Source organism: Terrapene carolina, unplaced genomic scaffold, assembly GCF_002925995.2.
Source record: "Terrapene carolina triunguis isolate 2854851 unplaced genomic scaffold, T_m_triunguis-2.0 Scaffold93, whole genome shotgun sequence".
NCBI classification, from domain to species: domain Eukaryota; kingdom Metazoa; phylum Chordata; order Testudines; family Emydidae; genus Terrapene; species Terrapene triunguis.
Window position 1 is genome coordinate 3,775,973 of NW_020664444.1, and position 22,305 is coordinate 3,798,277.

The 22,305-nt window shown below is 50.8% G+C and overlaps 1 protein-coding gene across 1 annotated transcript in view; it reads right to left on the bottom strand.

Annotated features, from left to right (window-relative positions):
* Positions 1-792: 792 nt before the first annotated feature.
* SYNGR3 (synaptogyrin 3) overlaps positions 793-22,305 on the bottom strand; it is a 35,401-nt gene continuing 13,888 nt past the window's right edge. Inside the window, exons 2-4 of the mRNA XM_024212474.3 lie at positions 17,321-17,558; positions 6,582-6,724; positions 793-1,662 (exon numbers count right to left, since the gene is read on the bottom strand). Coding sequence (XP_024068242.1) covers positions 1,453-1,662; positions 6,582-6,724; positions 17,321-17,558 — 591 coding nt within the window. The 3' untranslated portion in view covers positions 793-1,452. The remainder of the gene's footprint in view (positions 1,663-6,581; positions 6,725-17,320; positions 17,559-22,305) is intronic.

A 22,305-nucleotide genomic window follows, 5' to 3' on the forward strand; every position in this document is an offset into this window, starting at 1 on the left:
TGCTATCCTTGAAGTTTGTTCTCAGAGAGAAAATGCCACACAACCACCACCATTGGTCACCTGGATAACCTGGGACAGCGTATTACTGGGACAGACTATCTGCTGGATTTTGTATGGTTTACATTCATTTGATTCTAATAAGCCAATCATTTTGCAAATGATAACTAAAATTCAGGCATTTTCCCCTTCACATTTTATATGAACTCACTTTGTTAATTCGCTCACATTAATTGAACATACGGGTCATGGTTTACTCTTCATTTACTGCTCACGCTATCAAGCTGAATGGCTTTTCAGTCTTCTTTATAACATCTGAATGGTTTACATATTTCTAGCTGCTGCAGTGTAACAATATATTCACACCTGAGTTTATTTGCTTCTGTTAATGGCAGATGGTGGCACTTGCCAATATCAAAATAAAGGCCATGCTTTCCAATTGATTAGATTTAAAGTTGAGTCACTGTGTTTTAACAAGCCCACGCCACTTGTGTCGGCAACTTTAAATTACAGAGTAAATAGCTGTTCAGTATCCCTGGGAGCATCCCATTGTAAATTTGAAAACTGTTTAGTATGACAAACTGAACGTTGGCGTTGAACGGTAACATACCATATTTCCCACTAATAAGTGGTCTTTCCAATTAGCAATCATTTGCAGAATTGTTTTCCAAACCAAGTTGAGAACAGTAATTTTTAATATCCTAAACAGATACAATGTTGAAGCAGATAAGAGATTTGGTTATTCAAAATTTTTTTTTAAAAAAAAGTAAAAAGCAAAAACAGTGATGCCTGAATCCTAAGCTAAAGTTTGCGACATCGGTTCAGTTTTTTTGTACAGTACATATATACAAACTAGAAACAACACAGAGATGATTCTTTTTTCTCTTTAAATTTGGCACTTTCCATAGACTCTACTTTCTCTGCAGCACAAGAAAGCTCTGTAGTGGCTTCTTGCAGTGGGAAGGTTTGAGGCTAGAATGAACAGGCGCTGTGTGTGCAACCCCAGGTTCATCAAAACGAGAACAATTCTGTGTTAGCTCTGGAAGAACGAGATAACCATCAACTCATCAGCTATTGTGTTTTCTAACAGGAGAATTATTGTCTACTTTCCTGGGTGCTCAGCAAAATTCAATGCTAATGTTTGGCATTCAAACAAGTCAAAGAGAATTGTGGTGTTGTTTTTGTGGTTGCCACGTGTATTTTGTGTAGTAGCAACCTTCCTTCTGTTTCAAACTTAGAGGGAACACTGCTTTTATAAAAAAACCCTTAGGTAAGACAAGAACCAATACTACTGTACAGAATTCACTGCACAACTAGCTAATAGTAAGTTACCCAGCACTGACTTGCCACATTAAGGAAATGGTACTTAATACACTTGCAATCAACCAGTTAACTGTACTGCACCATGAGGAGACTTCGTCTATTTTTACATGACCATGCTGAGCCCGCCGTCCTTTAGTAAGTTGGCACCTGGTAACCTTTTGGACTGGTGTCTAAGGTCTCAGAAAATGGTGGGCTCTGATAGGTTTCCGTGCTTTCAATGCCGCTGCCAGTGGGGTATCCTGGGTATCCTGTATTGGGGTCAGTGGCAAACTGATCCGTGGCAAAGAGAGACATGTCAGTCCCCAGGTGGTATCTCTGCATGGCCATCACCGTCAGGGCAACCTTTAATGAGGATTAGGGAGTTCAGAGAGTTAGTGAAGGCATCAGCGGTTCATGACACCATGTTCCTAGACAGATGTTCCCACCCTCATCTGCCTGTTCGTCACCTTACACAGGGACGTGTGTGCCTTCTCCCATCCGGCCCCCTACGCGTGGTACCATCAGCCCCATCAGCCTATGCCTACATCCAAAGGCCACTTCCTCCCTGCTGCTGCTGACTCCACTACTTGCTCCCCTTCCCTAGCCTCTGTGTGTGTCAGGCCTTAGACTGTGATTGCTACAGGCCAGGGGCTGAGTGTGTGCACAGCCCCTACCGCCGAGCAGGGAAGCAGGGCTACAGCCTACATTGCTGGAGCCTGCCCCTTGCGTGGTAACCAACAGCTCAACTGCACTGACTAAAGGACGTGTTTTCCCACACCACCAGGGAAAAGCCAGAGTCTGTTTGGGGCTGGCAGGCCTTGCTGCCTGGGGTCAATGGAACCAGCTCTCCAGAGCCAGGAAGTGTTGGGTGATGTTCCTTCCCCTGGCTGGCCAGCCAGGTATGGGGGGCAGTACAAGGCCCTCTGAGACTGAGACAGCCTTTATTGTCCTCTAGCCCCAGAGAGCCACTTGCTCTTGGGCTTGCGTTGCTGTAACCACCGGCAGAATTCAGGTCATTGTACTGGGGCAAATCTTGGTAGTCTCAGAAACCCAGCAAGTAGGTCAATTCTGCAGAGACTCCTTGACCCTTTTTTTGAGGTTACAAATATTCAGGTCCTAGACTGTGGGAGATGTGCACAGTGGCGCTGCAGGAATGACACACCTGCTTTTATTTCAGGCTGGTTCATTAACAATTCAATTAGTTTACACATGACAGGCTTGCGGAAAACTGCCCGCGGAAGCTGCGAGCCGCTGCCTTGCTGCTGACAACGTCTCCGCCACGTCTCACTTTGATATACTAGCAGTGCCCATGGAATAGCTGTTTATTTTCTGTTATTGATTATGTAAAGCACAAGGGTTTATTAGCAACAGCAGCAGGCTCAATGTCAGAATAGCTCTGCACTGACGGAGGGGGGAGGGGGGGGGAATCGAGTGGCAAAGGAGTCCAACCACTTCAAACTTGTGACAACACCTGGGTAATTGCACAAAACTCAGCAACGTTCTCGGCTTCACCGGATCGTCTATCGGCCAGTTTCGTTAAAAGGATGGCAAGGATGGCCGCAGATCTGTGCTACTCTCAGTCGTCACTCCGAACCCCGCACTGACATCAGGATGGGACCCACCCGGGGAGAGAATAAGGACCCAGCCACGTGTGCCGGGGAGGATAATTTTCCCAGTGCTTCTATGAAAGGCTTTGTTCATCTTGGGAAAGGATTTCACACGGAGCCGTCGAGCTGGCTCTGGTATGAACTCCTAGGCTTGCTCGAGGCACAGGGCCAGCGCAGCGACAAATCGGGCCTGTGCACACAGGACCAGAGGTCCAGAAGCACTCAGCCCCCAGCAGCTTCCGCTGAGACCAATGGGGACTCCCCAGCCCTGAGCACAACGGGTGCTGCCAGGAGCTGCACTCGACTGCAAAACTGTCCAAAAGGCTCGGGGTCTGGCCCGGAGAGCGAATTGTTTGTGTCCCAAGCTGGACAGCTAGAGGGAGCCTGGCTGGCTGGCGGATTGGTAATGGGGCTATACAGCCCTTCCCTGCTGGGTCACTGATGCTATTCCAGCCCCAAAAAGTTGTTATTGCTGGGAGGCCCTTGCAGGAGTGAGTGGGTTGCCGTGAATGGCGCTGTACATTGCGGGGGGTATTTGGGCAAGGGACCGCACCATTTTTAGCAAAGCAGCTGCCCAAAAGTCTGCCCGTCATTGGGCATAAATGGAACTAACCCAATCCATGCAAAAGCCCATCTGGGTCAGCCCCCATCCATCCGACACATCACACGCAACAGCCAGGCTGAGTGGTGGTGGTCTGGGCAAGGAGGAAGTTGCCCAGTGGCCAATAGGATGGGGAGGGCGTCTCTCCCAGTGCACCTTTGTGGACTGCTGCATTAAATACAGAGTGTAGCAATGAAGCGATCAGGGCCTGTGAATTAAGTGGGGCTACAGGGAAGCTGGGATGAAAAAAGTTTGATTGGGATAATTATAGAGCCAGGGAGCTGGAGAAGCCCAGACTATCCTTTGCGTGAGATGATCCATTTCCTATAGTGCAGGATGATGGAATTACTGCAGATCTTACAGGGTAACATGCTCAGGACCCCGTATAAAGCTTACGTGGGCAATGACAGGAAGCGTGGGGGAGCACAGACTCTCCCCTACACACAACCCCGAGCTCTTTAGTAAGCACACAGAGTATTGTCTGACAGATCATTTCAGCTGGAGGGCCATGCCCGGTCTGGTTGTGTTACCAGTTGGAGGTGTGAACGCCAACAGGGCATCCTAAGGAGTGGGTCTGAGATTAGCTTTCTGTACACGGTGCCTGTCGAATTCAAGCAGTTATCAGTTTTGCTGTCATATTTGGCACATCTTCTGGGTAAAGTACGGCTGCAATTCAACATGCCACGCATGTACCAGAGGAGCGTCACGCTGATAGATGACTCCTACCGAAGGAGACAAGCAAAGCAGCTGGTTCTTGCTATTTGCAGGCAGGACACCTTGGGCTGTGATCTTGTCAGATGTCGCAAGCTAAGCCGTGTTAGGCCTGGGCAGTACTCGGGTTAGGGGCCTGCACTGCTGGGGGTGCTGCTGACTGGCTTGCAGAGGAAGGTGTAAAACTGAGGTGCATTTGGATGGTGACTGAAAAATCGCCTGGCACTCTTTGCAAGAGTCCGGATATCCTGGACCAATTCTATCTTGGGGGATACATTCTGCTTGTCCTACCTACATTTGCCAGGCTGTCTCAATGAATTGGCTGCTCTGAGGATCTCAGTTCTTTCTATGGGATTGTTACGCTCTGAGGCACAAGGCAGAGCAGGGCTTGCAGTATCTGTGCTCACACTGGTTTTTCGTACCGTGTGTTTTGTTCTTTCACTTCTGTTATTGCCTTCTTTTATGGGAAAAGGAAGCACGCTTTGCTTTACTTTCATTTCTCTCGCCCCTGGGGTTTGCAGGAAGAGCTGACAAATCAAACCGGGGGCCTAGACGCAGCCTGAGTCACTAATTGGCAGAAAATGGAGAATATTTGTCCTGGAGGGGAGGGATTTTCCAAAGCACTCAGCACTGGTCCTGCTCTGCTCCCCGATAGGTCAATGATCAGTGATAAAGCCTCCCACTGGTGCAATGAGAGCAGAGTTAGGTCAACCCGGAGAGCTGCTGCACACTGTTAGTCTTAAAGGTGCCACAGGACTCTCTGTTACCCCACTCAAAGACAACGTTCCTGCCAGAGGAGGCTTCTGGGAGGCGGACGGGCTAGTAGCTGGGAGGTATTTCTGTGGGGTTGGGGATTTGTTTCTTGAAATCAAATCACTCACAGAGCTCTAACTACAGACACTGAAATGATGGTGTTTCCTCGCTTGCTCGCTAGTTCCAGTGGCAGGTGGAGGCGCTCTGCACTCCACAGGACTGGGGCCTTGGGAGGCCGGGGGAAGTTTGGAATTCCCCAGATTAAAGGGAGTTATCCAGCCAAGTACCCACAGGTTTCAGCCTTACTCCTCAGGGGTTAGCGGTTTCACTATAGTTGCACTACAATTATTTCTTTACTACAAACCATCTTTGTTGGGCAGAACCCCGGTTCCCCAAATCACATTTCCTAATTCCCCTTTCTGCCGCTCGGCTGTGCTCAGATCGGATTTCATTTCCCTGTTTCTTTTCCCTCGTGACCTTTGCTGTCTCTCAGTCTTGGGCCCTTTCTGCTGCAAACTCTTTGTTCCTACCAGGGGGGTGAATGATCATGGAGCTGTACGTAGCCCGGTTACACAGCTAAGGCCCAGCACCACGCTTGGAAAGCTGGCGTGCGAGGGGCACCTTGGAGGATGACGGCTACCAGAGCTCCGACCTCACAGCACAGAGCAGGCAGGATGGGCACAGACTTAGCGCTTGTCTATACTAGGAAAACTGAGACAGGTACTTCTCCATCTGCTCAGCTCCTATGGCGGGAGCTACTGCGGACACGGTGCAGGCGTCTTCCCCCACCTGCTCAGAACCCGGTAAAAACCCTGCCAGTCTGCACTACAACTTCAACTACTGCTACGCCCCTCCCCGGAGAACTAGAAGCCTGGCTTTTCCCAGAGTCACTGCACTTTTGATTGATCAGGGTGCTGAAATTCCCAGTAATGAAGAAAAATCTCAATGTGATAACTGACAGTGATGGCAGGGTGAGTGCAGTTCTGGTGAGATATCTGGAGTATTCCATTGCTCCGTGGTGAGATTTCTAGTGATCCTGCTACTTCATCCTCCTGCACTGTGGCAGGACTGATTTTGGGGTCCCCAAACCATAACTCATACATGGGCATCTAATCGGTCCCTGAGACAATGATTCCAACTGCTCTCTGGACAATGTGATTTGTTGGCCCCAAATTGTTCTTTTGGCCATAAAAACATTCCTAAAGATTTTCCCTGCTGAAGCTCAGCTATGAAAGAGAATCAGAGCCCGGATTTCCCTCTGTGCCCAGGAACTCCCCGCACAGTGACACGTCCCCGAATGAGATGAGAGACACACTCTTAACTCCGTAAATCATTAAGATCTCGGCACTCGGTGGCTGAGGGCACAAATCCACTTACACTGAGGCCATGGGAGTCCTGCCCTTCGCTCCACTGGGTGCAGGACCCATCGCTGAATTCACATCGCCAAGGATGAGGAATAGGACGGCCCTGGTAACCATGTGCCTCCGATTAATCTAATGCAGTGGGCATTGTGCTGCAGTCCCTTGTCCCTGATGGTTATTTCCTGTAGGCCATGATTTCCTCCCACCCATATGTCTGTGATCGGCTAAGCATCTGGAACCTAAACTCACCCAGGAGAGGATGGAGAAGAATGAGAAGGCGATGGCTGCCCGGGCAGCATCAGCTCCTTGAGACACCCCTTTGCTGACTGGTGTGTGCTGCCACTGGTTGGCCAGGAAGCAGAAAGCTATGAACCACAGGAAGGACCACAAACCTGGAAGAGAAGGAAGGTTGTTAGTGGGGGCCACAGCCAACTGGCACTGCTGTTACGCACCATAGAGACTCGCAGACCTTCCAGCTCTCTGAAAACCAGGCCCCTTTTTCAGGGTTTCACAGGACATAGGACTGGAAGGGCCTTCAGGGGTCCATGGAGCCCAATCCCCTGCTATTGCAGACAACCCCCTCATATCATCCCCTGCATAAACTTACTGAGCTTCATCTTAAAACTAGTTAGATTTCCAACTGGACCCCCAAAGACAGAGGCACCCCGAAACACCAGTCCCTTCTGACAATCCTGGCCAATGCTGGTAGGTGTGTCTACAGCACCTTTCATCCCAAAGGCCCTCAAAGAATTTTAAACAAATTTAGAGCCAGAGCTCAGAAATCCCTACCCAGGCAGGAAGTCCTGTTGTCCTCAGTGGGTCTATCCACACCACTAAGGATTGCAGCCTTGGGCTGTTAAGCTCATGTTCCTACCATGCTCGGAGATGGCTTCACCCACCTATCTAATGCAGCCACCTCTGGGTGGAAAGTGGCAGCTGTTTTAACAGCTGACTGTACCCAATGGAAATGGCAGCGGGTCCTTAGAAAGCCAGATTGTAATTCCCTAAGGTGGAATGTGGCCAGGTCAGTGAGGTCAACGCCCTTACCCTTGACCCCAAGGGTTCAGGGCCTTGGTTCTGTGTGCTGCATAAGGAACAAGCAAAAGCAGGAAAATGAACTGTTCTTCTTGTGAACCGATCCCCCAATCTGCCCACGTAGCACCAAGGGAACCACATGGCCTCAGGCTCCCTCTTCTCTGCTGCTCTCTCGTAAACGGGCTATCGTTCTGTAGCCTGACGGAGACAGGGAAGATGAAGCTGGTGATAATTTCCTACTGGCATCCAAGGCGGGCTGAGACTGCAGATCCCTCCCATCCAGTCACTTGACAGCATCAGTAGCTGGTACTAAGGTCTTGGGGGAAAGCAACCCCTATCAGGAAGCAAACACCACTGTCACTCCCTTCAGCAGATCTCCGGGCCCCAGAGTCGGGAGTCCGTGTTCAGGGTTTCAGGTGAAACCCTGACTGTCCATGGCAGTTACCATCCCCACCCCCGGCCCCTAACACCTAACTGACCATTTCAAAGTGTTGGAGTACGGCGGGAACGTGACCCCTGGGAATTGGGCTGCAGCGCTGTCAGGCAGGAGTCTGAGGAATGTAGCAAGTCACTGTAAGGATACGGACTATAAATCTGTGGGGCCAGCGAGCTGCAAAGTCACTCTGTGACTGCGGGGAGAGAAAAACGAAGCTTGTTTTGTTCCTATTTTACTTTGCCAGAGGCTCTTAAGTACAATACAAAACAGTGTTTTTCTTGGCGCAGAGATTTGTGTGCACGCACACGCCCAAGTCTTTCAGTTCCTGAGATTGTGTTAAATATACTTTGAGGAAACAGCACAACAATTTCTCCTACTGCAGAGCATGGAAAACTCCCCCTTACCAAACAAATCCAAATCTTCAGCTGTCAATTTCCCCCTGGTTCTGTATGATTCATTTGTCTCCAGGGTGGGCAAGGTCTGTGGACCTTATTACTCAAAGAAAGGAAATTCCCAGGTGAAAACAGAGACATTTTCCTATTCTTCATCGTGCTAAGGGCCACAGATCTGTTTCAATGGGGGTTTCACAGCAGTGCCTCCAGGGTGAGAAGTAGGATCATCCTTGAAATATGGACAATGAAAACAAGGTCTATTATATCTCCTCCCTCTTCCCCTGGGCATTGAGGCTTGGAGAAGACTTCTGCCAGAACAATGGCACTGGCTAAGATCGGATGACCAAGATAGAGAACTTGGTGAATCTATGTATTGATGGCCGTGGGGCTGCCCAGCCGTTCTCAATGCAAGAGACAGGCCTTCTCTGCCTGGCTGTCAGGACTCGTAAGGACTGGACTTTGATGCTTAACAGACAGAAGCCGACTACTTGAATTTACTTTGGGCCGGGAGGACCCTCAGTCTGAATTCAAAGTACAGCAGTGGGGCTCATCAGAGAAAGTGGTCAGCTTCGAAAGCTAATCTGATTGGCGACTGTAGCTACTGGGACGTCTCTACAGGTGGAGAGGAGAGACAGTGACACCCCCCACAGGGGTTCAGTCTGGAGAGCGCGGCAAGGGGCCAAATGAGGTTCCAAGGTCATGCGCTCTGACCTGGGGGGCGGGGAATAAGGGTTGACACTCTTACACCATCACCTGGAGGCCTGCCCGGAGGTACTGGAGGCCGTTTCACTGGCTTGACGTGGCGGTTGATTGAACTATAGATTATGCACCGACCAGCAGGATCCGTTTATTGGTGATTCTTGTTGGGGTCCCTGAGGGAGATAATCACTTCCCCCAGATATCCACTTGGAACCCTGGATAGCTGCTGTGGGGAGGAGGTGGGGGCAAGGCCTGGGAGGCTGCTGCAGAAGCTGGGAAGAATAACACGGACATTAGGGCATGGCCGTGGCAGCTGGGGCCGACAACCTGATGCCTTCCCATTCTCTTTGGAGTGGCAGGAAATCCCCATCCCGCTATTCCGTCTCCCCAGGGAGCGCGAGAAGGGAGACAGAGCAAGAGCGTGTCCAGGGCAGGTGTGGACGTCGGAAGTGTCGTTTCCCAGTCCTCAGCGCTCTGCTGGGAGGAGGCTATGCTCTGACAGTCCTTGTTCGTTTTCAGGATATATTTTTTCATATACGCCCAGAGGAATCAGCACAGGTCTGTGACCTGCTCCTTCCCACACTGATCCGCCACGCCGCGCGCTGATTTTATTTACTTGTTTATTTCCCCCTTGGCGTTTGCCCCCGTGATCCGGCTCCGAGGTGGGTCGGAGGAACGGAGCTGGGAGATTGCTCTGGAAATATTTCCAGTGGCTAGCCATTTCCCTGCCGTCAGAGACCAGCCACGTCGTCTCTCCTCCCCGACACTGGCCCCTTCTGGCTCTCTCCGGGAAGGAGCTGACCTGGGACAACGGACGGGCTCCCCAGCACCTCCAGCTCTGTCTACTGCATGGGAGCCACATGGGTCTGATAGGTCAGTTTCCCCTGGAGGGCCAGCCTGAGATATCAGCAGGGACCCCCTGGGAGGGCTGTGATAGAGGAGAGAGCTGGGCCCATTTCCCCACTTCCGTAACCCAGAGGGAGCTGAGCTCTGCAGTGAGGAGCATGCCGGCTGGTGCAGGCTCTAGGGGCTCGGGCATGAAGATCTTCCATCTGGTGTCGCTGTCCCTCTGGGGGCTGCTTGTCCCTGGAATGAGTTTTTCCAATCCTGCCTGGCCTAGCTCACTAGCCTCAGCCCTTGGAGCTGAGGGGACAATCTCCCGCCAAGGGCGAACACAGCTGGGAATTAGATGGACGCTTGACTGAGCCACAGGGTTAGTCAGAAATCTGAAATCAAGTTTGAAATTTCCCTCCTAAAAGCTCAGCAGCAGGAGGGCTGGGGAAGCCGCTGGGACAGGACGGGGACACACACAGACAGACAGGTCAGGGGCCAGGCAATCCCCTGCTGCTAGCGTCTGACAGGGCTGGTTCTGCCCCCCGAGCTGTAAGCAGGCCGAAGTATCCACTGTGGACCGCAGCACGATGAAGAAAAGGAAGGTGCTAAGACGAACTGTAAAAGTCAGTGGATAATTATAGTTTTGGGATCTGCAGACATCAGAGTGCAAACACCAGGGAAGAGATGTTACCGCCATAATTACAGCCTGGCTTTAAACGAGCTCACTTCTAAAGGAGCAGCTGTAAGAGCAGATGGAAGAGAAAGCAGCAAATGCTGAACTGTACCGCTTCAGTGTCTTTGCTGCTTGGGCCACAATACAATATTCCACCAACCTGTCAGAGGGATTCGGGTGTCAAAATTCTCTGCCCCTTTCCAATAACAACCGTTCTGCCTAAAAACAGGGAAAGCTTGGTACGTCTGCACTGCCCACAACACCGAGCCTCCCAGCTTGGGTCCACAGGTGTGCACTACAGCTCTCAAACCAGCTGTGTAGGCATTGCCGCTCGGGCTGGAGCGTGGGCTCTGAGACCCCACGAGGAGGGAGGGCCCTGAGCCCAGGCTACAGCCTGAGCCCGAACATCTACACCGCAACAGCCCCAAGCGGGGACAAGCATTCCAGCTCCACCATAGACTGAATGTCCAGTCTTCATCCCAGTGTGAGAAACCTCCTGGGTTAACTCTTTCCTGGCTACTAACCCTTCCTTCCAACCATCAGAGACTGTAAACTGTCCTTCCTTTTGAGTTGCAAGGGCAATTCTATTTTGTGTCGGTGTGTCTATATATGTACGCAGTCGCACACACACACACAAGGCTAGCGTCTCAGCTGGCGTACACCGGCGTAGCCCCATTGACAGAACGGAGCTGAGGACGAGCCTCATAATTAGAGCTGGCCAGAGGACGACAACTCCGTTTTGTGACAAATTTGGAAATTTGTTTTGTTCTGCACTGGGATGGAAACCAAACCTTTGGCAGGTTGTCCTTAAGTGGAATTGTGTCAAAAGGCCGGTTTTCAGATCGCAAAGATCAGGTGCTCTCGCTCACCTCCCAGAAGGTTCAACCTGGACCTGAGAAACTTTCATCAAAATGATACATCTTCGTGGAACGTTTTGATGTCGACAAAACGGCATCCTTCGACGCAAAAACATTTCATCCGAGTATCTACGCATCTATTCCTTCTTGTATTTGCATTTTTGTTTTTGTCACTTGCCAGGTGCATTTTCATTGTTTGGAATCAAACCAAGTAACAATGCAAACATTACCCATGGAAAGAACAGGGCAAAGCAGCAGCAACAGTCCAAAGGGAAACAAGAAACCCATCCTCATAAGGCAAGAAAAAAATAAAAGTCCAGATATCAGAGGGGGCTGGCTGTAAAGTCTCCAGCAGGGCCGGCTTTAGGAAGTGCGGGGCCCGATTCGAACAGTTTTGATGGGGCCCAGACAGGAATGACTAAAAAAAAAAAAAAACACGTAAAAAAAACAAGTGGGGCTTGTACTCACCGGGCCTCGCGCCTAGTCTTCGCAGCGGGTCCTTCACTTGCTCCAGGTCTTTGGCAGCACTGAAGGACCCGCTGCCAAAGTGCCGCCAAAGACCCGGAGCGAGTGAAGGACCCGCTGCCAAAGTGCCACCAAAGACCTGGAGCGCCACCGGGTGAGTAAAAATTAAAAAGACGCCTCTAGCCTGGGAAGGGATTCTTTGCCACTTGCCCCCCACTCTGGGCGGCCCTGCCACTGGGCGCGGGGCCCTCTTAGGCGCGGGGCCCGATTCGGGGGAATTGGTGGAATTGGCCTAAAGCCGGCCCTGGTCTCCAGTGGACTATGTGACACACCGACAATTTCTTTCCACATCCTGAATGAACTTTATGGAATGAAGTTAACCCTTACTGAATTTGTTTTAACATCTTTGGGGTTCATTGGATTAAAAAATCCAATTGTGCACGTGTTGTTGTGACACGGTATGCACCTTCTCAAGTGAGGAGGGGCCATGCTAATGTACTTCCTCTGCTATTAACCTGCTGAAGCCACCCCCCTGGAGAAGTGCGCAGATTAGTTCCAACTAGATTCTCCAGGGCCCAACAGAGAAAGAAAGGAGAAATAGCCTGGTTTTAAACTGCGTCAGGGCCTCCTTCCTGATCCAGCAAACGGACAGGACCCCTGCTCCACACAGCGCTCCAATCCTTAGGGTGGGTTGGATGGACTGAGCCTGCCAGAATCCATGCTAGGCAGGGGTGGCAAGCCGCGGGGGGAGGCCTGCCAGTCGCCGTGAGGGCGGCAGTCAGGCTGCCTTTGGCGGCGTGCCTGCGGGAGGTCTGCCGGTCCCGCGGTTTCGGCAGCAATTCGGCGGCGGGTACACCAAAGGCACGGGACCGGCAGACCTCCCACAGGCATGCCACCAAAGGCTGCCTGAGTGCCGTGCTTGGGGCTGCAAAATATATAGAGCCGCCCCTGATGCTAGGGGGCAGAGTTAACTCTGATAAGCCTGTTAGCAGGCATGTAGGTTCTTCTATTGTTTTTAATATGGTTTCTCTATAAAGCTTTTTACCTTAAGAATAAAGCAGGCGTGCACAGGAAGTGCCGTGTGATACCTTATAACTGTAGCAATTACACCTGTTAACCGGTCTCTGAAGAGAAAGCCAGCAGGTGTTTCTGGGCTACCTGGCTGTGCTGGGAAGTGCAGAGTGAAGGCAGGGATCTGTGCAGCCTGGGAATACCCTGGTCAGAAGGGTGAGAGAGATGCAGGTCTCCACCCAGAAAGGCAATGGCTGGGGAGTGGGTGTGTGACAGATTTTCGTTACCAATCCTCGTCATCCTGGCTGGACCACTGAGGGGAAATACAGGTGCAGCTGCCCTGGACGGTGACAGATTAATCTGGAGATGTTTAAAAAACATAACTGAATGGTAGAGCTTGCGTGGTGTGTCGTAGATTCCAGCTCTGCTCAGCTCACCGCTGCCACTGGCCGGTTTCATGCCCAAGGCCTGTCGGCGCACAAGTGGATATGACAGTCTTTGATCTGTGGGACTACAGAGGCGGTACGCTCCAGTACAATGAAGCACTTTTTTCAGTCTCTGCTGTGAGAGACCTGTCTGTACACATGCTGGTTATGAAAGCAACTAACTGCCTGCCATTTATCTGTGAGAGTCTGGGGGGATGGGGCGGGTGTGTGGGTGCAGTACTGCGTGTAAACAATGCTTTGGGCAGCAATCATTTTAGAAAAGTGGAGACAGAGAATATACGAACGTGGTAAAAAATAGCTGGAAGCTGCAGGGTTCCCCAGCCACTGGCCGTGGCTGCAGCTGGGCAGTGTGGGGAGTCCCCACTGCAGCTGGGCAGCTGCAGGGTCCGCCCACCAGGTTGGGGGCTGGGAGCTGTGAGGGCGGGGCTGGCTGGAAGCTCCAGCCCCAGGGCAGAAAATGTCACGGAGGTCAATGGAAGTCACAGATTGCGTGACATAATCGTAGCCTTACTGATCACAAATAGGAGATCCCATTGTACGGTGGCACTGAAGAAACAAGTGCCTAGGGACCAAGATGATGGGCACAATAGAAAAACGCCTAAGATAGGTACAAATGAGTACACTTTCCTGCATCATCTTATACTTCTAGTTCTAGGTCCACATAGGGTTTGCAGATCTGCCATGTAAGAGTTTCCCAAGAAAGGAGGTTAAATCCCCATCACTTAGGATAGAGCTTCACAAACTTTTTTCATGGGGTAACCCCACTTTAATCATCTCATGGACAACTCCCCTCCCCTTGGTGATCTCATGAATCACTTGCCCCCACATTGGTCGCCTCATGGATCACCTCACTTCCCACCGGTCACCTGTTGGGTCACCTCGTCTCCCATTGGTCACTTCATGGATCACCGGGTCTCCCAATGGTGATCTTGCGGACCCCTCCCCTCCCAGTGATCACCTCACCTCCCTTCCCACCGGTGGCCTCATGGATCGCTGCACCTACCATTGTTGACTAAAAAACATCCCTGTAGTGACGACAACCGTTGCTTACAAGGAAAAATCATACTGGATAAATGGATTCCTGGGTCGCCATTAATGTGATTTAGCAGCTGAAAATGGAAGGCGGAGCCAAAACCAAGAGACGCGTCAGTTCTGCACAGACCACCAGCAAATTCTCTGAGCACCAGCAGTGGCCCATGGACACTGCAAAAATCAGTACTTGGTCCTGCTAGTGAAGGCTGGACTCGATGACTTTTCAGCGTCCTTCCAGTTCTATGAGATAGGTGTATCTCCATTTTTTTAGGGGGGGAGGGATAGCTCAGTGGTTTGCGCATTGGCCTGCTAAACCCAGGGTTGTGAGTTCAAATCCTTGAGGGGGCCACTTAGCGATCTGGGGCAAAAATCACTACTTGGTCCTGCTAGTGAAGGCAGGGGGCTGGACTCAATGACCTTTCGGTGTCTCTTCCAGCTCTATGAGATAGGTATATCTCCATATATTTATTTTGGAAACCTCTGATTTAGGCCGTTTAGAAATAGGGGACATTCCTGCCCTGGCCCTCAAGGGGATGGAGTAGACTGTGTAACAGGTCTGAGCTATCTCTGATTTCTAGGATCTCACTAAGCTCCACACCCCACTGATCTCACAACTCTGTGCGCTCTTGCTTAATAGGCCTGACACAGTCGCTCTCGTTTGGGGAAGTTCAGCTGAAGTTTCGCCCAAGACGGGACTGAAGACCCAGGCTCTAAACGTGGAATTCTTTAATTTACACTGGACCCTGTGACAAGCAGCCCCAGATTCTGCTCGCACTTCCGTCAGCTAAACCCAGAGCAGCTTCTCCGCTGGCTTTAGCGGAGTGACTCCGGATTCACTCCCATGTAAGTGAGATCCAAGCTTAGCCCGATGACTGCTGTTCAACACTCTGCCTCTAGGCTCCCACTTCTTGTCAACATTCCGGGCGCTCAGATGCTCCCAGCCACGGTGGTTATTACTGTTTGCTTGCACACGATAAAAGCAGCCGCCAGGCAGGGCAAAGCACACGGGTGCTGCTGGATGGTTTCAAATCTCTCACTGATCGTTGATGCTGTGTCCCTCACAAGCCCTGTAGCCGCATGACCTGCATTTAGGGGGTTTGTTTAGGAGGCATAAAGTGGCTTATTTTCCACTGTAGGCGTTCATGGGGGGAAAGATCTCTCTCCGGGAAAAATTAAGCTCTTTGCAATCCATACCCAGAAAACACAAAAAGGGCGAAATGGGGTAATTTACACCCATTGACATCTACAGAGCTACATCCCCAAGCCTTCAGCTGCTTCCTAGCAAAATGTCTTTTCACATGATCCCTGTGCATTGGATTGCAACAAACATACACCAGTATAAAGACTTAGAACCAACCCTGCGGCTTTCCCCCAGGAGTAGGCTTGAAAGGATAAGATTTTTATCAGTAATTATGTGGGTAAACGTCAATTTCACCATAAACACACAAACCAACAAAAGAACATTTCCATCAATAATAATTGAAATGTACAGCGAGGCCCAGTCAGAAAAATGCTGCTTGAGAACTTATTAAAGCTGGCTTGAAGGATATTTACTTTTGTATCGTTTGACGTCATGTTGATAATTTGTGTTTTCACAGTGACAAATCATTAGCTTTTTGAATCTCAACTTCGATCGTCATTAAATAATTGTCTGATCCCCCCCGTAATTTTCCCAAACTGAACATTTCAGTCGATTACAAACGGAAAGAAATGCATAAAAATAAACATAAATATTGTCTGTTGAAATGATAAGAAATTAAAAATCTAATTCTGCCAGGCCTCTCTCCGAGTGACTCCCTTGGAAATCAATGGGAGGTGTGCACACACAAGGGCTGCGGGATCGGACCCGTCAGTGGTAGAAACCCAACAATTACACAGGTTATACACCTAAGGAGACCGGTGTAAGTGAGGGAAGAAGGAGGCCTTGAAGCAGAAGGACAGCATTTTACACACACCTTGCACAGCGTAAATGGCTATACAAGATGGTGGAGGGACAGACCTTGACTCTGAGATTTTCAAAGCAGCCTAAGGTATTTATTTCGATGCTCAATGAATGGACCCCAGGCATCTAAATCCCTTAGGGGGCATTGTAACTCTCAGCCTCCCTAAGCGTTGTACACTAGCTTTCTGATGTCATAGAAATAGAGTCTTTACAGTATATTTCCAGCTACCGTGGGTACAGAATATTCCCTCCCACTCCCCTCTGGAGTGTTCTACCTGGCACTTTTCATTCTTAACAACAGACACTGATGGTGATGTGACGATGCACTGAGGGGTGCTTTCATTTGGGATCAGACAGTTGCAAGCTCCCTGGTGCTGGAAAAATCACCCTCAGACTTTTAAAACATGAGGGCTGGAAATCCAGAACCTCAGGCCAAATGCAACTTCCAGATGAGCTGAGCTCAGGATAATCCTGCTGGTTCAGTGGATCCAGCTACGTGAGCCTGGTCCCGCTCCCATTTAGGTCATTGGGACTTTTGCCTTTGATTATAGGAGAAAGGTCTGACACTGTAAGTTTTCCAGCAAAGGACCCAGCTACAGTAAACACCATAGCCCCTGCTCCTGGAGTCAGGTGATTATATCAGAATCTCAGTTTGTATTAAAAAAAAGTAAGTCTCTAACCCTCATGGTTGTGGGGGAGAAAAGCTTGAAAGCATGACCCTGGGTAACTGACCCAGAGACAGCTGCCTGAGTCTGCAGAGAGCCTGAAACAATAGCTCTGAAAGGAGTGAACTTCCCAATGTGTCTCAAAAGAGAATTAACTCCTAGATCCATTGCTCCAGGGGGCCTCGCCAATTCCACCCCGCAGAGGGCTGTGAATGGCAGGGGCAGAATGCAGTGGACGTGGCCCATCCACCCAAGCAGATAGACCTTGACTGCTGAGCTAATTACAAGGACTTGCTGCCACCCTTACTGCTTCAGAGGGTAGGGGGTCCTGTTGTCCCTGCTGGAGGGAGAAAATGGGACCCCATACTGCTGCCCTTGCCACTTCAATTGAGGGGCAGAGCAAAGGGGGGCCCCCATATGTTGGTGTGCCTAGTGCCTCGGATTGCCTTAATCCAGCTCTGGGCAACCTCCACTGCCAACACAGCCCAGCCGATGGCATACCTGAAAACCCCAGGTCCAGCAGGACAACCCGTTTCCGGTCCTTCACGCTGCTGATCTGCTGGAAGTAGAGGTCGACGATGAAGAAGAAGATGCAGGCGAAGAAGGCAATGATGCCGATGGCGATGCCATAGTTGCAGGCATCCTCGTTCTCTTTGAAGACGCACCTGAGTTCCGCCTCCGTGCCATCGTTGACGTAGCCCTCGTTGACGATGGAGCCGAACACCACGATGGAGAAGACCTAGGAAGGGGAAAGCACAACTGGCAGCTGTTAACACTGAACTCTGTTTTCTAACAGCGAGAGAATTGGACTCAGTCTTCCATTTGATTCCATGGCAATGTGGCACTCATTAGAGGGATCCCTACGCTTGCCTGGTTGGTGGCTTAAAAACAATGGGCTGGTGAAAGGTTCCCAGTTCCTCCATCATAGCGATTTCGCCTTTGCTTTGCAGTGAGTCGGTTTGCAATGCATTTTAGGGGACGTTCTTCTCGATCCACACCAGGCAGAGGGAGACTAGATCACCCAGGTCCAAGCACAGCCTTTTTGCCTGCATCACTCTCAGCTGTCAGGCTGCGCTCAATAAACCGCCTTGAGTCACTAGGGACCGGAGAGAAATGAAGTTACAGAGAATAATTGAGTTGCCGAACACATTGCTCCTGAAAAAGCCTAAATGCGCAGGGTGGAGATGAGAGGGGAGCAGACAGGGAAAGCCCAAGGGAAGCTCAGCTGCTGCCAGGAAGGAGAGTCATGGTCATGCCCTAACTGAAGGGCCGGTCAATGTTATGCTCAGCACTGCTGGGGCTGGAGACCGCAAGGGGATAAATCTGTATCTGGGGACCTGGCTTGCAACCAGCTGAAGGACAAAAGTGAGACAGGTTTGCTGGCCTCCCTCTGGTCCCTAACGGCGTGGCTTGCAAAACTGCTGTGGGATTGGCAGGCGCTGCTCGGGAGAGGCCCTGGAACAGGATAATAGGGGTCTGACAGATCAGGACTGAGGCGGGACAGCAGAGCTTCGGGGTAGAGGGGAGAGCTTGCATGGTGCCCTCTGCTCGGATCTACCCAGGATCAAACTCCTTTGCAATGACCTTCACTGAGGAATTACTTTAAAAAAGCCACTTCTCCTGCTGTCCAAGCCCTTCCCCTTCTCAGCAGACACACTAGGGTCACTGCAGGGCTTTCAAGGACACAGATGATTTCTTGTATGGGGATAGTGCACATAAGGGGGAAGAGAACCATCAAAAAGGCCTAGGCACCACTTAAGTCTCACACCTTCTGCATGGGGTGAATTTCACCCAATCCGCTCAGGGTTGGGTCTCTGCAAGATGGGGTAGGATGCGGCTGGATGGGGTCTGGGGATGGAGCCAGAGTTGGCTCTCTACAAGGCATGACTCACTTTGAGCCTGCCGGATTCCTGCGTTCTTCCCCACTGACATCATTTTCTGGCTCCACACCTTCCACCTAGAACAGCAGGAGGCAGGTACTGCCGGATAATCAATGTCTCCTCCAGGAGGCACGCTCCCGTCCCGGAAGACAACTGGGGCCTGGGAGAGTAGTGCAGAAACCCCTGCCCTCTGTGCAGATGCCCCGAATCCCTGCAGATTCCAGGCCACATTCCCTGTCCTGGCAGGCAGGAAAGCACCACGGCCTAAGTGTGTAGCAAGCCTTATGCGTGTGGATACCACTGCTGCATGTTAGGGTTACACGGCACATGAAACCAAAGAGACAAGGTGTATCCACGGGGCTGACTCCATTATAAGGCACTTCAGAGCCTCGCCTGTCTTTGCCCAGACAGCACTGCACTGTGGTTGCGATTCAAATGCTGCCAGTGGAGAGTAAAGCAAAGCCTGCCAGTGCCCTTCATTCAAGCTGTGAATCTCTGATCTTGTCTCGTCACTGCCAATGCGCAGGATCCTTGTCTGTTTCGATGCCCCGCTGGCTCATAAGGATGCAGCAGGAGGCAGAGACAGAGAGCTTAACTTGAGAGCGAAGGCAACACCAGAGCTCCTGGCCTGTTGTGGCTCAAATTCCCTAGCTTCTACGAGGGCGACTAGTGATGCTGCAGCTGTTGGCCTGGTGGCCTCGTGGCCTTTCTGGTACCAATGACACATTATAAAGTAGTTGACAGACAGAGAGAATGACAGTGATAATAGAGTGCCCCTTTGACTGCTTCACCTGCACTCTGGCCCCTAACCCAGCTCCCGCACGACTGAGCCGACACTCCGAACCTCGGAGCAGCTTTCAGATAGCCGCCTTTCTCAAACCAATCAACCCACCTACCACAAACCCTATTCTGTCCTATCCAGGACCTTACACCGCGCTCAGCGCTGGACTAAGTGACAGGACTAACATCTGTTACGGGGTTGGTTGGTTGGTTTTTTTGCTATTGTATGACACTGTCCCATGGCAACATTTGGTTCTGTCCCACTGACTGACAACCCCTTGTAAGGAGGGAAACTGAGGCACAGAGCAGTGCAATGACTTGCTGAAGTTCACACGTGGAGTCAGTGGCAGAGTTGAGAACCCAGGAGTCCTCATTCCCAGTCCCCTGCTCCAACCACCAGACTGGACACTCAATACATGATTCTAACTTTCTCCTTTTCTTTTGCATTTTCCTCTCTCCCCTGTTGTGTGGGGTTGAATCTCCCTTGCTTTCCCTAATGAGCTGCTGGTAACACACCAAGTACAAAATTCTGTCCTTGGACACATACACTCGGTAGCCTGTGCAGCAAAACTGCAAAAGAAATTCATAAGGGTCCAATCCTGCAGCGAATACTCTCAGGAGTCAATGGGGCTACTCATGTGAGGAAGGATTGCTTATCTCCATTTATTGGGGAAACACTCACATTGTTACCCACCCATATGTTCTAGGCACACTTGACACCATTTAAAAACACAGCAACAGAAGACAACCCACCATAAATCCCCCTCCCCCTCTGACTATTTTCCACCCCAATAATTATAATCCCAATTTTCAAGCGTCTGGGCAAACAAGACGAGCCTCGCAGTTTGAGTCAAGGTTACAGGATCGGGTCCTAACGTCGGGCCGAAGCCAGCAGTCCTTACTCAGGACTGTGCCAGCGGAAATCAGGTCTAACTCCACTGCAGCCAATGCAGTTCCAGCAGAGCAAAACAGGGGGGAAATGAGAACAAAAATCAGGCCTTTAATTATTAGCCAACTGGCTAGAGAGCCCCGGTGACTGTTCATTCCACCCACCTCCCTCTATTCCCACCTCACAAGAGGACTCTTTCCTGGATGTGCTTTAAACTGGGACAGGGCTTGTGCTTTCGGGAGCTCGTCACGAATGCGAGCATCTCGTTAGCAGGCAGGTCTCAGAAGGTCTCCATTAATCTCCCCCAAACTGGAGGTGACAGCAAAGAGGTGGGTCTGAAGCCATCCCAGCAGCCTGTGCAGGGGAGTGACGTGATAATGTTGGTGGGTTTTTTTCTAAAGAAGGTGCAAGTTGAAATAAACAATGGCTAGTACCAGCAAAAACCATCTCCTGAGAAAGGGCACTATTCACACATATGGTAGCGTCCTGAACTTTCATGGCTGCTTTGCCCTTGACTTCCATGAACATAGGATCAAGCCCTGGATGTGTAGGCTAGTAGTGGTTGTGAAGAATGCACTAGACCACCCCATTCCCCTTGCTTCAAATGGATCAGAACCCCAGCTTCCCCGCTGCGGAAACAGGGCTGGTGGATTGGTTTTGATTTTTAAATAAATTAATCTCAGAGCTCAACTAATGGTGGCAGCTTGATTTAACCGCTCGTGCTTTAAATTCAGGACACACCATGGCCATGGCCTGTTTGCCTCGGGCGTGTGCCGCTCCCCAGGGCGTCCCACGGGGACATCGTGTCATTTATGTCCTGGCAACTGTGTCAGGAAGTAGCAGTGCAGCATGATGATGCTTCGTGGAAATGTAGCCATGATGCTGAGGGTAAAGGCCATCGCATCATGCCTCAGTGCTGTGACACAATGAAGTCGTGTGAGATTTTGGTACCCAGGAATGCGAGCAGTCCCAGTCCTCGACAATCCAGCCCTGACCCTACAGGGCCTGTCTTCGCAGCCTCTATCCATCTGTCTGGATGAGATGCTTTCCACACCCTGTAAGACTGACAGGAGATGGACATACAGGTTCCTGGCTGCCTGCTTTTCAGATGACCTAGTGGCCCCTGTGAGGCTGGTCAGAACTCTGTACAAGCCCCAGCAATGATAGGCCAAAGAGCTGATGCTTTCGATAGACAGGTGAATAACTGAGGGCTCAGGCCAAAGCACACCAGGGGCATGACAGTTACCCCTTGTAGAGAGGTGACTGAGTTATCATCCCCCTAACAACCCAGGTATGAAGCTTCCTCCTTGTGCTTCTGCACAACTCTGAAAGTCCATCATCTCATACACCCCTCGATAAGCTCCGTGGCGACAGGGAAACGTGGCCTGAACCCTTGTTCTTCAGCTCCTCTCACAATGCTTCACCCCAACGTGGGCTCCATCTCCCTCCCAGCTCCTGCTCTGGCTCCCTGAGCGAATGAGACCCCTCATGCCACCGTCAACCCTGCCTCCCCACTGCTCGCCTCAGGGCTCCTGTCTTCTTGGGCCTGATCTAGCGATGGGACCAGGTTCTCCTGTTGCTGGTCCCCAGCCGGCCGGGGTGTGTGTGTGTGTGTGTCAGGAATCACCAAGAGTGGAAGCTGAGAGCACACACTGCTGTTCAGATCCCCCACACCCGCAAACAACGATTCCGCTACCTCAAATCACATCCTCCTGGGAAGGCACGACTTAAAATCAGAGGTGGGACTGTGAACTTTGGATCTGGGTCTTAATCCTCAGCACATTTGGGGTGTTTGATTCAACCCATAGCACAGATCGTAAGAACATAAGAACGGCCATACTGGGTCAGACCAAAGGTCCATCTATCCCAGTATCCTGTCTTCCGAGAGTGGCCAGTGCCAGGTGCCCCAGAAGGAATGAACAGAACAGGGAATCATC